This window comes from Zalophus californianus, chromosome 14 (assembly GCF_009762305.2).
Source record: "Zalophus californianus isolate mZalCal1 chromosome 14, mZalCal1.pri.v2, whole genome shotgun sequence".
In the NCBI taxonomy this organism is placed as follows: domain Eukaryota; kingdom Metazoa; phylum Chordata; class Mammalia; order Carnivora; family Otariidae; genus Zalophus; species Zalophus californianus.
This window is the reverse complement of record NC_045608.1, coordinates 83,494,862-83,508,265: the sequence shown is the minus strand read 5'-3', so window position 1 is coordinate 83,508,265 and position 13,404 is coordinate 83,494,862. Positions and strand designations below refer to the sequence as shown.

Below are 13,404 nucleotides of genomic sequence, written 5' to 3'. Positions count from 1 at the left end.
GCGCTCAACAAGGAGTCAGCTTCTCTCTCTTTCTCTTTCCCTCAGCCACTCCCTGCTGCTCATGCTCTCTCTCACTAAAATAAATAAGTAAAATCTAAATAAATAAATAAATAAATAAATAGTGAGCAAATGACCAAATAATTAATTCAGTACCTAAAATTGTGGATCAAATATCCTAGAAAAATCAAGACTGGGTTGGCAGCGAAACCAAAGCTTGACATATACACAGGAAGGAATAGCTGAATTATACAGGCTATGGATATTTGTACCCTATTTAACTACCCTTAATATCTTAACTTGGAAATGGCTTAACTTGGACTGTTGTCTGGAATAATGTTTTTGAAATTAATATGCAAATGTACTTGTCCCTGGGCACATCATATTTCTCCCCAACTCTGACCCTATTCAACTTCTTGTATTCTTTCAGGTTAGGTATTTTTATCTCTTTTATTACTGTGACAAGACTTTATTCCAGTTATTATCTATAGCTGGCCTTTGTGACTCCTTTTTTCTCATTAGTTTATATAGGCTCACTTTGATCTTCTTCTCTTTTTAAATGGAGGTTAATAATTAGTATCTCACAGAATTACAAAGAAAATTAACGAGAGAAAACATGAAGTACATATTACGGTTCCAGGAATATAGTTGGGAGTTTTATTAGGGTGCTAGGCTATGTAGCCACGTAACTACCCACTTGTCAGTAACGTCATACCACAAATATTTAATGAGAGTCATGAGGGTACAATATTGAGTTCCATACAATTGCCAGTGCTCTAAGCTTGATTGAGTGTCTACTGTCTCATAGCTAGAATATCTGATTGCCAAAAGAAGGGAGGGATAAAGGCAAGGCCTTTCACTGCACTGTTTCTGAAGTGAAAGCCATCAATTACTTATAAATGGTTAGGAAACTAATCACATAACCCTGCCAAATTGTAGGAATGATATTGATAAACAATAGTATGTCTCCCACAGGGATTAAAATATGTTATTTTTATTACTCTCTGATGTCTCCTCCCTGCCATTTCAGTTTACTAATCATCCAGAGGTTAGGGATGGATTATGAAATCCTGAAGAATTAAAGGTAAACTTTTCTTAGAGCAATGGGGTGAAAGGGAAGATATCATGATAACAATGACAATTCTGGGTGTGGAATCACCGAGTGCTCACTTAAAACCTTCGCCTGTAAGTTTTGCAAGTAGCTACCTCAGTATTTCTAAACCTACCTTTGACATTCCCTACACAATCTCTCTTGAAATCCTGTTGGCCATTATGTGTTGTTCGTGCTTTTTCTGTGTTATTTATTGATCCTCTTACTTGTACTACCTCATGTTAGTCTGAGTGCTGGGATACATCAGCACCTTGAAGTGAGTGATAGTCATGGGCCCAAGGCAGTAGATCCAGAGAAGCAAAATTTCAATGTCTGGAATTGCAGATGTTTTTAAGCACTGATTATAGATTCAAAATACTTAATTAAAGGCTAACATATTAAATGCTTAAAATAAAACTGATTGAAGTAAAATATATATATATATATATCTATAAAATTAAATATAAAGGCAGACATGAAGGTGGGAATTAATATAACCAACAGTAGAGATATCCCAAGATATTTCAGCTGAAACAATTCAACAACCTAACATTTCCCAGCATTAATATACTTACTTCTGTGTTTAAGTAGACAAGGTTTTAAATAGGTTTACACAAATATACAGTACCTTTTTCTGAAATGAATATTGAGGCAGTGTCCGTAATATAAAAAAATTAGACTTGGAGGTATAATCTATAACCTGTCACCAACCACCCATGCTACTGCTCTAACAGTCATTATAAAGGGACTTGATAAAAGAGGAGTATTAATACACATTTCAAAGCCTCCATTTTTTTTTCTTTCTATAAATACTATAACTCCTTGAATTAAGAGAGAAAAGAATCTCTAAATACTTCCCCTGTAATAATTTAACCAATCACAGCCCCAAGAACTGCATTTTACTCTGTTTCACACTGAAGTTTTATAAAATTTGCTTGCTTCACACATTTGGATCTTGATATCAAAAGTTAGACATGCTTATATAAATGGAGAACAAACTGAGGGTTGCTGGAGGGGAGGTGGGTGGGGCACGGACTAGATGGGGGATGGGTATTAAGGAGGGCACTTGTGGGTATTAAGGAGGGCACTTGTGATGAACACCCGGTGTTATTGTAAGTGATGAATGATGAATCTCCAAATTCTAATCCTGAAACCAATACTACACTATATGTTAACTAACTGGAATTTAAACAGAAGCTTAAGAAAATAAATTGATGAAGAGAAATGTTTTATTTTATTTTTAAGTAGCATTTTAGAAACCATGATTTTGAGAGTTTTCCTTTTTCCCCTAAGCTTTAGAACTTCCTGACCATTGCAAATTCTTAGGCTTTTGATATATCATTTTGACCAAGCCACTCATGGTTTTCTAAAGATGGAGACATTATATTAATTTTCACCTGTTTTTCTCTATGAGAAGCTTAGTTGAGCTTAGTTTTAGCTTTCCACAAGCCTTCCAGAATACATTATATTTTTATAAGTTTCCACAGATGGAATAATTATCTTTATGTAACCAAGAAGAGGTCATAGAAAAGACAGTTCATAATTTGATTCAGTTACAAAATGTATAAGTGCATAGATTACAATATTTTTCATCCCTTAAATCATAATTAGTCTTCTTTGAAAACTTAATTGTTCTGAGCCACACTGGGATCATTTTCAGCCTATATATGTCCATGCAATATCACATTATTTCAAGCATGACGATATTTATTTGTCATAGTCACATAGCCAAGCTTAGAAAAAAAAAAAAGATGACATTCAAATCATTTGAAAATACATGTAGAACACATGCATTAGGGGCCATATATCCTACACTTTTTGCAGTAGTCATTCATAAAGTCTTTTTAATATGTGTGTGTTGTTTGAAGAAATAACAGTAACTGAATATTTCAAAGTTTAGAAATAAATCATTAGATTTTTCCCATGTACTTATAGGTAGCTATTTTTGTGTAGGTAAAAACACTTAAACAATACTTAATTTTTCTCAGACAATATCTAGGCATATTAACTCATTTAATCTAGATAACTCCATGGGATAGGCACTAGTGTTAAACTCATTTTCCAAATGAGATGAGTAGGTACCCAGAGGTTAAACCATTGTCAAATAATATAGCAGTGGGTGCAAGGCTGGTATAGTCATTCAGTTCTTCCTTGACCCCTCACTCCACCAAGCTGCCTGTGGAACAAATTTGTGAGACAAATTTGGGAACAAATTCCCAACAAATTTGGGAGAACAATGCCAGAGGCAGTCAGTAGTGATCTCTTGATCTTCACTACAGTACTAAATAAACTTTTCTTTCATAAAATAGTTTAATAATTTATTATGTAGTCATTTGTAGATGTATTAAATATTAACACATGTAACACACATGAGGAAAATTTTAATTTATAATTTCTTGATGCAGATACAATTTCTGTCTGCATTTGAGGGCATAGTCTTTCAGGCCCTCTTTTCTGCACTTGTCAACATATTTTTTTCCTAAATTAATGGAATCATTTTCTTTGTATGTATTTTTTTCACCTAACAAAGTGTTACAGCCATATTTCTATATCATTAAATGACTTTATTTTTTTTAAGATTTTATTTATTTATTTGACAGAGAGAGACACAGCGAGAGAGGCAACACAAGCAGGGGGAGTGGGAGAGGGAGAAGCAGGCTCCCTGCAGAGCAGGGAGTCCAATGCAGGGCTCAATCCCAGGAGCCTTGGGAATATGACCTGAGCCGAAGGCAGACGCTTAAGGACTGAGCCACCCAGGTGTCCCTCATTAAATGACTTTAGAGCACCACACTTAATGGCCAAATAACATCATGTTAATATGAATTTTGAAATTTATTTTTATTCACTTGTTTCTCTGTTAACAATGAGACCAATTTTTTGTATCTCTCCAAATGAATAGATTTAAAGTATTCAGGGAATTCCCAGTGTTTTTAAATTATGCAGTAAAACTAAAAAGCATGCGTAAATATGTGTGGGTTTACCTGCTGGAATAATGAAGTGATATTACGATACTTCTTTAGATATTAGAAATAAAGTATTGCTTTCTTTTTCTTTTTTTTTTTGTTTTTTGTGGGGTTTTTTTGCTTTATTTTTCTATGTTATATATTTTCACGAGAACATTAAGAAAAAGAGAATTCGCTAAAGAAAATATTTTACAGGTTTGACTGCAATCACACAAGAAAAATAAGTGAAGAAATAGCATGTGGACATGCAATGTCCAAATTAAAATCATTACTAACATGGCAAAGATATAATGAAGTCCTCTACAGATTAATTGCATTGGCAACATATAACGAAAGATACAGTCCAGTGTTTTAGGCAAATCTTCAGTACAGAGGCATGTAGTGATTTAGTTTAGAAATAATGAGAAATCACGTTCTGGTAACTTGTGGGAGTGGAAAAAAGTGGGATACCTGATTTTTTAAAGTGATATTTGGCCAGTGGGTATTTCATCAACTGGAATCTGTCTCTTCTTGTTGGGGAATATTTTCACACTCAGGCTCCACATTGTCAATGCTTAGCACTGACTACAGTGCTCATTAATCCACAGTTCTCTGCACCGCTGAGGACAGAGTCCACAATAGCCAGCCCAGGGCTGAAATGGCACTTGTCCCCATCTTAGGACATCACACAAATAGTGAATAGGGAAGGTCATGCCAAAGTGGGCTTGAGAAGCTCTTGTACAGGCACTCTGACTTTATACTGCTTTAGCTGTAGCACAATGCTTTTATTTGTGCCAGTAAAAATGTAAAATATATGTTTAATGAGAGTTTATAAATGGGACAAAGAAATATGTTTTACATTCTACGTGTAGAGAAAGAGTTGGCACATGGTTTGTTACAAATTTTGGTCCAGAAATATCATTTCTTCTCACTTATGTATGCAAGCTATATCCACACACATTTCTTTCTAGATTTCCTATTACTGGTTCTGAGACAGCCATTTAGAAGCCTTTATGTATGGTGTCACTCTATGAGGCTGCCAAGTTCCACTTGATTTTTAAAAAGATCACAAATAGGATTAAGTTTCTATATTTATCCCATCCACATTTTCCTAGCTTCAACTTTTCCTCCACACAGACACCAAATCCATCATTCTGACTCATTCTTCCCTGTTTTTGACCTCAAGAATCTTTAGAACAAAGGAGAAAGAGGTGTTCTAAAAGGAGATAATAGAAAACATTTTATTATGTCTAGTTTTAAGACTGGTCCAGACGTTCAAATGCAATTTCCATATATTTAGTTAATTTAAATAAAGTTAACTATCAGTGACAGATGCCATGCACTTTTTTAGACATCTACATGTTTTCTTTCTTCAGTAAAGCACAGTGAATACTCCATGCCCTTACGATTAGATTTCCAGTCTTACTTCCACTGGTAAATAACTATTTGCTACTGGACAGGTCACTTAAAATGTCTTAATAGAAATTTCTTCATATGTAAATGTAATGCATTAGAGAAAATACAATTTTAATACTAAAATTATATGATCCTATTTGAACACAATATTTTATATTTTATAATACTGTTTTTCAAATATTAATATTATTTTGTAATTTTGTGTTAACAGCAATGTCACTTAATTTGTATACATTATATATTTTGAAATATATATTTTCAAGATAGGTAATGAAATATAGTTCACTCTACATTTTATTTAATATTTATAAATATGCCTAGTTACTGGCAATGAGATTAAATCTAAACAAATTAAGATGAGACACAGTATTAGCATTTTTTTCCATATTGAAATCTTATGCAGGTTTTCATCCATACATTTTACCTGACTGGAAAATATAAGCAGGATTGGAGATATAGGGCAGACATACCACTGCTTGTTTCTCTAGGGCCCATTTCAGACATACTAATTGATAGCATTTTTCCTTATTAGCCCGGACTGTGCCTGAATATTTCTCAGCCTGGCACTGCTGACAGCTTGTCAACACTCTTCAATCAGAAGTGGACCATTATTTGAAACCTTTTCCCTTTCCCTAAATGTAGGACCGTTATAGACAATTTGACATCTAGAAGAGTACAAACAAAGCCATAATATTTCATGACTCAGACATACCTACTGCTACCATTTCATTCTTGTATTTTTATATTAAGAGGTTCAAATAAAAGTGTACTCCTATCTGTTTTGTTATGATTTAGGATTGTAAAATAATGATAGTTTAACTTTTAGTTTTAAATTTAATTGTAAAATATTTCAATCATGTACTATATCTGAAAAAAAAAATCTAAATAAGGTAGAAAAATCACCCAGATTTAATGAATGTTATTATTTGACATATTTACTTGAGATTGTTTAGAGGGAGAAAAATGAGACATATTTCTAAACCTCAATCTTTAAACCAATTTCTCTTCCTACTAACATGGTAATTACTATAATAAATTTTGTGTATTATTTTTCTTTTCCTAGACTTACTTTACAGAATTTATGTATGACAACAGTCTCATATGGCATCATCTTATAATTGTGAAACACTTTATAATTGGTATCATATAGTTCCCTCATTTGAACTTTATTTTTCTATGCATATTTTTCAAATTAACCCATTTATATTTGCCTCACAGTGGACAAATTTGCAAGTTTCTCTAGATATAAAGCAGTAAAAAAGAATAGCTGGTTATAGATTCAACTAATTTTTTTTTATTTTATTTTTTTTAAAGATTTTATTTATTTGACAGAGAGAGACAGAGCGAGAGAGGAACACAAGCAGGGGGAGAGGGAGAAGCAGGCTTCCCGCAGAGCAGGGAGCCCGATGCGGGGCTCAACCCCAGGACCCTGGGATCATGACCTGAGCCGAAGGCAGACGCTTAACGACTGAGCCACCCAGGTGCCCCTAGATTCATCTAGTTTTTAAATATAGTAGATTTGGCCAAACTATTCCTCAAAATAATTGTCCAAATTTTCAATTTCATCAGCATTGTATAAGGGTTCTGTTTGTTTTTTTGTGAGTTCTCATCAATAGCTGAGATTAAAATATTTAATGATTTTTGTCCACCATATTGATTTTAAAAATACAGAATAAATTGTTATTTTTGTTGTTTTAATTTATAAGTTTTAAACACAAATGAAGAATAAAATAATAGCTATGCAAATGCTCATGACCCAATTTCAAGAATTAACTATCAAGGCTTTGCCTCAGTGGTTTTACCTGAGCTACTACTATTTCTGAAATGTTTTTAAAAAAATTCTAGACATCGTCTTATTTCCATCACCAACATGTTTCAGTATACATGATCAAAAAAATGGTTTTATTTAACCACAAAGAAACTTCTATAACTAACAAAATCCACAATGTTTTTTATCATCTCAAGATATTGAATTATCATATTGGATTTTCACCAATTCATAAAAAATGTAAATATAAAAATAGGTTTGTACAAATTAAGTTCTAGACAATATCCTTATTTTATACTTGTTCTTTTGTGTTTTAAATATCTTTTAATCTAAAACAGTATCTTCCCTAAAATCCTTCACTTTTTTCCCTAGATGAATGAAAATATAATTTAAAATTGACACAAATACATTTACCCAACATTATAATTACACTTCACACCACTGTTAGTGATAATTTGCCATATTTAAGTTTCAAATACTCAACATAAGAATGAAATTCATCTTTAATTTTCACCTCAGTTGAAGTTCTTCATGGCTTTCATTAAGTAAATATATAACAAAAGAAAACATCTGCTTGAAGGAACTCAGAGGCACCACAGTATCCCCATTTATAACAACATGCTTTCTTAATTAGGTGTTTTTTAATGACTCTTTCTAACAAGAGTCAAAGACCTAAAATATCTCTCAGCAGTTGTTCAAAAATGTGTGGAGATTCAAAGTGAGATCATATAGAAAGCTCCTAACAGAAACAGGGACTCTGGCTTTTCTGTTGATTATGTAGTATTCAGCTACATTGTAGACCTGACAAAATTATTTTTCTTAGTGAGTCCCAAATAAACAAATCCAATTTGGTTATATGGAGATGCTCTGTCAGTGTGGTAAATGCAGAGCTATTCAATTTCCTATAAGGGTGAGAATTACCAATCATTTCAAAGAGAGTTGGTATGATCAGTATCCGTTAAATGGAAAGTTTTTCATGTAAAATTCAGTAGTTGAAGTTTCTCTTTTACTATTTTGGTAATAGAAGATATCTTTTATCTCCATCTTATATATTATAAACAGCCATTTTTACCCAGGCACTATATTTTTGTATCTATTTTCTAAAATAGCATCATCTTTTTGTTAAGATGAAAAACATTTATTTTCATATCTTTCATAATATAAAATGGTAAATATCTTGCATGGGCTTTCTGTTCGCAGAGTGTTTTATAACATCAATATAACTGATAATTAAATCCCCCATGTTTCAAACTGAATTGTCATTTTTGTCTATTTAATACGAGATAAAATACTATAACTTGGGAAATTGCATTAGGAAAGTTATTGCTATTTAGAAAAAGGAGAAAGATCACATTTTTTTCCCCTGGCTTGACTGTTGAGTTTTACCAAGATGGAATGGAAGATGTAAGCAGGTTAAATTAAAGAAAAAAAATCCATCTCAGTATCAGCTATCAATCAAGGAGATTGCCAGACCAACTTTTCAAACTTCAGGCAGATTTATGGCTACAGATTAAAATGGACAGTGCTTGAGCAGAAGTTCCTAATTATAACATTCAAATCATTGCTGAGCTACAAAATATAACCAGCTTAATTGGAAGACAAATTAAATGTATATTGTTGTTCCATTTTATGAATACAAAAGTTGTACCCTTACGTTAGCAATTGTGTGAGAAAATGTTATTTTTAAATGTAAAATTTTGTTTTGTTTCTTGTTCTTTAGGAATATGAAAGATATCTGAGACTTAAAAAGATTATAAAGGAACATACAGTTTTTGTTTGCAACTACCCTTTCCTCTGAAGAATACCAGTTGGAATCAAAAAAGCAGAATGAATTGTTGCTTATTGCTACCTTTTATGTTTGGAATTCCTCTCATACGGCCTTGCTTTACAGCAACAGAAATCTCTACAACAGATGAAGTTAAGCACCTAGTGGGTTCTCATTTCAGAGTGAAGCGTGGTTGGATGTGGAACCAGTTTTTTGTACCAGAGGAAATGAATAAGACTAATTATCACATTGGCCAGGTACTGATTTTATGAAAGTGTTACAGGAAATAACATTTTGTAAATCTAAATGGATGGGTTGAGGAAGTTTTAAGGCATTTGATGAATTCTACATTTTCTCAGTGGAACCCTTGGAAAGCTTCAGACATCAGCCTAATTAATTGTTTCAGATTTTCAAGCACCTAAAATATTTGCAAAACTTGAGGAAGAAGAAAAGCTCTGATTTTCAAATTTCACTTTTATCTCCCATATGAAAATACTGCCCTCATTTATCAGCATCTAGAAATTTGATGGTGTTATTTTTGGTAATGGATCAAAGCAACCACACTGAGAATAATAACGTTTACCAACAGTATTTAGCCTGATTTTCTATTATGCTCAGTAGATATTGATTTACCCATCATTAATTTTTCATGAAGCAGATTAATACCAACAGCTAAGTAGCTTCAAGAGCCTACACACTTCATTTGATTATGAAAGATAAAGAATGATTATTTTTACTTTCTTATAAGAATATATATATATATATATTTTTTTTAAATTTCCTTAATGAGATAGAACATTCCTTATTTATGTTTTTGGTTTTTATTATTCAATTTTCTTTAAACAGAGGTAATTACAATACCGTGTCCTTTTCTATAAGGATCTTTCTCTAGATGAATGAACTGAAATAAGTTTAACCACCAATTAACTGGCACTAAAATTTAATTGGGCCCAAAGGGTGAAGCACTCAAAATTCATTAACTCCCTTTTCCTAGCTCTTTCAGGAGAGCTGCAGTGTTAGCATGATGTCCAGATTCCAAAGGAGTTCATCTATCCCATCCAGCAAATGTATATGTGTATATTCAACCAAAGGTTCAGATTAGGATCTTAGGCAAACAGATTTCAAACATTTGTGTATGTATGTGTGCCTGCTTTGAGTCACATTTCACATCTTTTTATTCTCTAAGATGACTGCAGGTAAATCAGAGACAGGATGGCACAAATGAGATCCATAGTTAAGCGTCTGCTAGTTGACTGAGTCTCTACAGCCACATTTACAGTGAACTCCGCAGAGCCCTATATGCCCTCCCATCAGTGAGCGGGGTGACAGACAAACAGAGGCCGGTGACTTTTAGTGAATAAGGCTCTACAGGGAAGTGCATCAGTACAATCAGAGCAGAGACTACCTCCCTGGCTGACTGTCACATTTTCTGGTTTTTGTTTTTGTGCTCTGGGCACATCTCCTGTTGCCTCCTTTCACATTGTGATTGGTTTTCCCTATTTTTTTCATTCTGTAAAAAAATACTTATGAAAATAATCTATCAGATGTTTTCCCCTGAAACAATGTCATTAGTCTTAAATAACATACAGGTAACTGGTTTAAAAGAGAGTAAGAATGAATATTTAGGTGTTGTAGTTAAAGAGCTAGTAAAAGTAAAATGTAGTTGATGTGTCCAGATGACTTTCTTTTTGAACTGTTTGTTAACAGAGATTAAATTTGGAAAACACAATTAAGTAAAAAATTAAAGGCATACTGATTTGCTGAATCAATAGTAGCTGCCTAATTGAAAAAAAATACTTTTGAATAGAAATACAGAAAATATAATAATACAGATATCATAAAATTAAAATGTGTTTAACTTATACATTTTGTGACATTAAGAGGCTGATGTTTAAAAAAATAAGTAAATATCTATATATCTATATATATATTTTTTTTTTACTTAAATTTGTGTCCTTAAAAAGATCAAGCTCACTGATTCATGAAAATTATACTGTGTATATATACTTGGAATACATTTATTCATTACTAAATTGGATTTATCATCATTCTAATATTGAATCACATTTTCAAACTGTATCGAAATGATATTTGAAAAACATAGCCATACCTTACTTTCATTTGATATACTTATTGGAAAGGACATTTGTTTCCCTAAATTTCTTATTAGTAAGTCATTGAAACTTCCTTTTTATCTTATGAGTAATGAAGAGCCATCAAATTAAAAGAGCTATAACTCTTTTATTATCTCTTTATTATTATTCCCAATCTGTTTCTTTCAATGAATAGCAGTGTTATTCAACACATTATTAAAATTATTAAAATTAGTTGCTTTAGATATCTTCAGATATTCTACCCAATCACAGAGAAATGTATTAATTAGTCATTTTACCTTGAACTATCAGAAAAGTTATGAATTTGTTTAAGATTGTATTTCTTTGGTTAACTTTGTAAATTTTCGGAGGTCGTACTTTGAAGAAGGACATATTCATAAATGATGACTCAAGAAAAGTATGGATTCACAATAATTAGGGGATTATAGCATACTTCTTCTCTATATGTAAAAATAATTTAGATATGAAAACCAACCAACCAATGTTACCTATCGTAATAACCCTTGTTTTTATATATAAAATTCACAATTCTATTAACACTATGAAGGAACAAATTTACTTTGCTTTTGAAAAATAAAAATAATGAGGGCACAAGAAGAAAAGATGTATTTGAGAACTGAGTTGAATATGTTAGAAAGAGTTAGATCTAATTTGGCAAAACTCAGAGCAGTGGAGTCTCTTGGGTCAGACAGACCTGTTGTCTAAATCTATACAAACCTATACAAAAACCATGACTCTTGTGAAAGTTTTAAAAATTTTCAGTCTCTCTTTCTCTGTATAAATGATTATATCAATAATATATATTTCACAATGTTATGAGAATTATTATGGAAATCATATACAAAGCAACTTGTAGATTTTATGGCATGTTATAAATGCCAACAAGGATGGCTGAGGCTCTCATTATCTTCTCAACATGCTCCCTTATTTTCCTGGTAATATTTTCATGTTTCCTATGTGTTTTTAGCCTAAAGATAGAACATCACTGTTTAGATTTATCTAGATTATTATCTTCCTATCTGTCTCTAGATCCCAATCTAATACAAATATTTGAGATTATGGTTTTAGTGACCAAGAATGTAATCATAGAGTAAACATGAACCAACTTTGTTGTGCATAATTTATGAAAGGTACTTTGTTTTTCAATTATTATAGTTTCTAATTAAAATAATCAATTTAGAGTAATAAAATGTATATAGTGATTTACATTGAAATTTCAGACTCCTCTGCCTGATGATAGAATTTAATCTTAAAATTAATATTTCACCTGATTTAATATACTATGGGAATTACATGGAGTTATTAACTTGGGGAAAAATTAACAGACATGAAAATAAAATTGTTAAAATTCATTTGTCCATTTACACATGTCTGGAAACTAAATTATCCCTCTTTGTACTTTCAGCTAAGATCTGATTTAGACAATGGAAACAACTCTTTCCAGTACAAGCTTTTGGGAGCTGGAGCTGGAAGTATTTTTGTCATTGATGAGAGAACAGGTGACATATATGCCGTCCAGAAGCTTGATAGAGAGGAACGATCCCTCTACACTCTAAGAGCCCAGGTAATAGACGGCACTACTGGAAGGGCTGTGGAACCTGAGTCTGAGTTTGTCATCAGAGTTTCGGATATCAATGACAATGAACCAAAATTCCTAGATGAACCTTATGAGGCCATTGTACCAGAGATGTCTCCAGAAGGTATTGCATATTAATTTACATCAAAGATATATTAACAATGACAACAGATTTAAAATTTTGAGCATATGTTATGGAAGTGAATTATTTAAAGTTCAACACTTGTACTTCCTTCTACAAACATGTTAACTAAAATATTTAAAAACTTAGGCTATCATTTAAATTTTGTAAACAATGGTACCATGTATAAATACATTATTTGTCTTGTTAAAATATCTCAGTCTTCACGGCAAGAAACAGGGGTTAAACATGTATGTTTTAGGGATGTCTGGGTGGCTCAGTCCGTTAAGCATCTGCCTTCAGCTCAGGTCATGATCCCAGGGTCCTGGGACTGATTCCCTCATTGGGCTCCCTACTCAGCAGGGAGCCTGCTTCTCTCTCTCTCTCTGCCTGCCGCTCCCCCTGCTCATGCTCTCTCCCTCTCTCCTTCTCTCTCTCGTTCTCTGATAAATAAATAAATAAATAAATAAATAAATAAATAAATAAATAAATAAATATTTAGAAAAACGTATGTTTTAGTGATTTATAAAATTCTTCAGCTTATTCACTTATTAGTTTCCCCATTATAAAAACACATTTTCCAGAACAAGATATAATTTCGTATCTTACAAAAGC

The 13,404-nt window shown here is 32.4% G+C and overlaps 1 protein-coding gene across 1 annotated transcript in view; it reads left to right on the top strand.

Moving 5' to 3' along the window:
- Positions 1-13,404, top strand: part of CDH19 (cadherin 19) — a 105,193-nt gene that overhangs the window by 18,479 nt on the left and 73,310 nt on the right. The window contains exons 2-3 of the mRNA XM_027576791.2: positions 8,934-9,235; positions 12,498-12,792. Of these exons, the coding sequence (XP_027432592.1) occupies positions 9,041-9,235; positions 12,498-12,792 (490 nt within the window). The 5' untranslated portion in view covers positions 8,934-9,040. The remainder of the gene's footprint in view (positions 1-8,933; positions 9,236-12,497; positions 12,793-13,404) is intronic.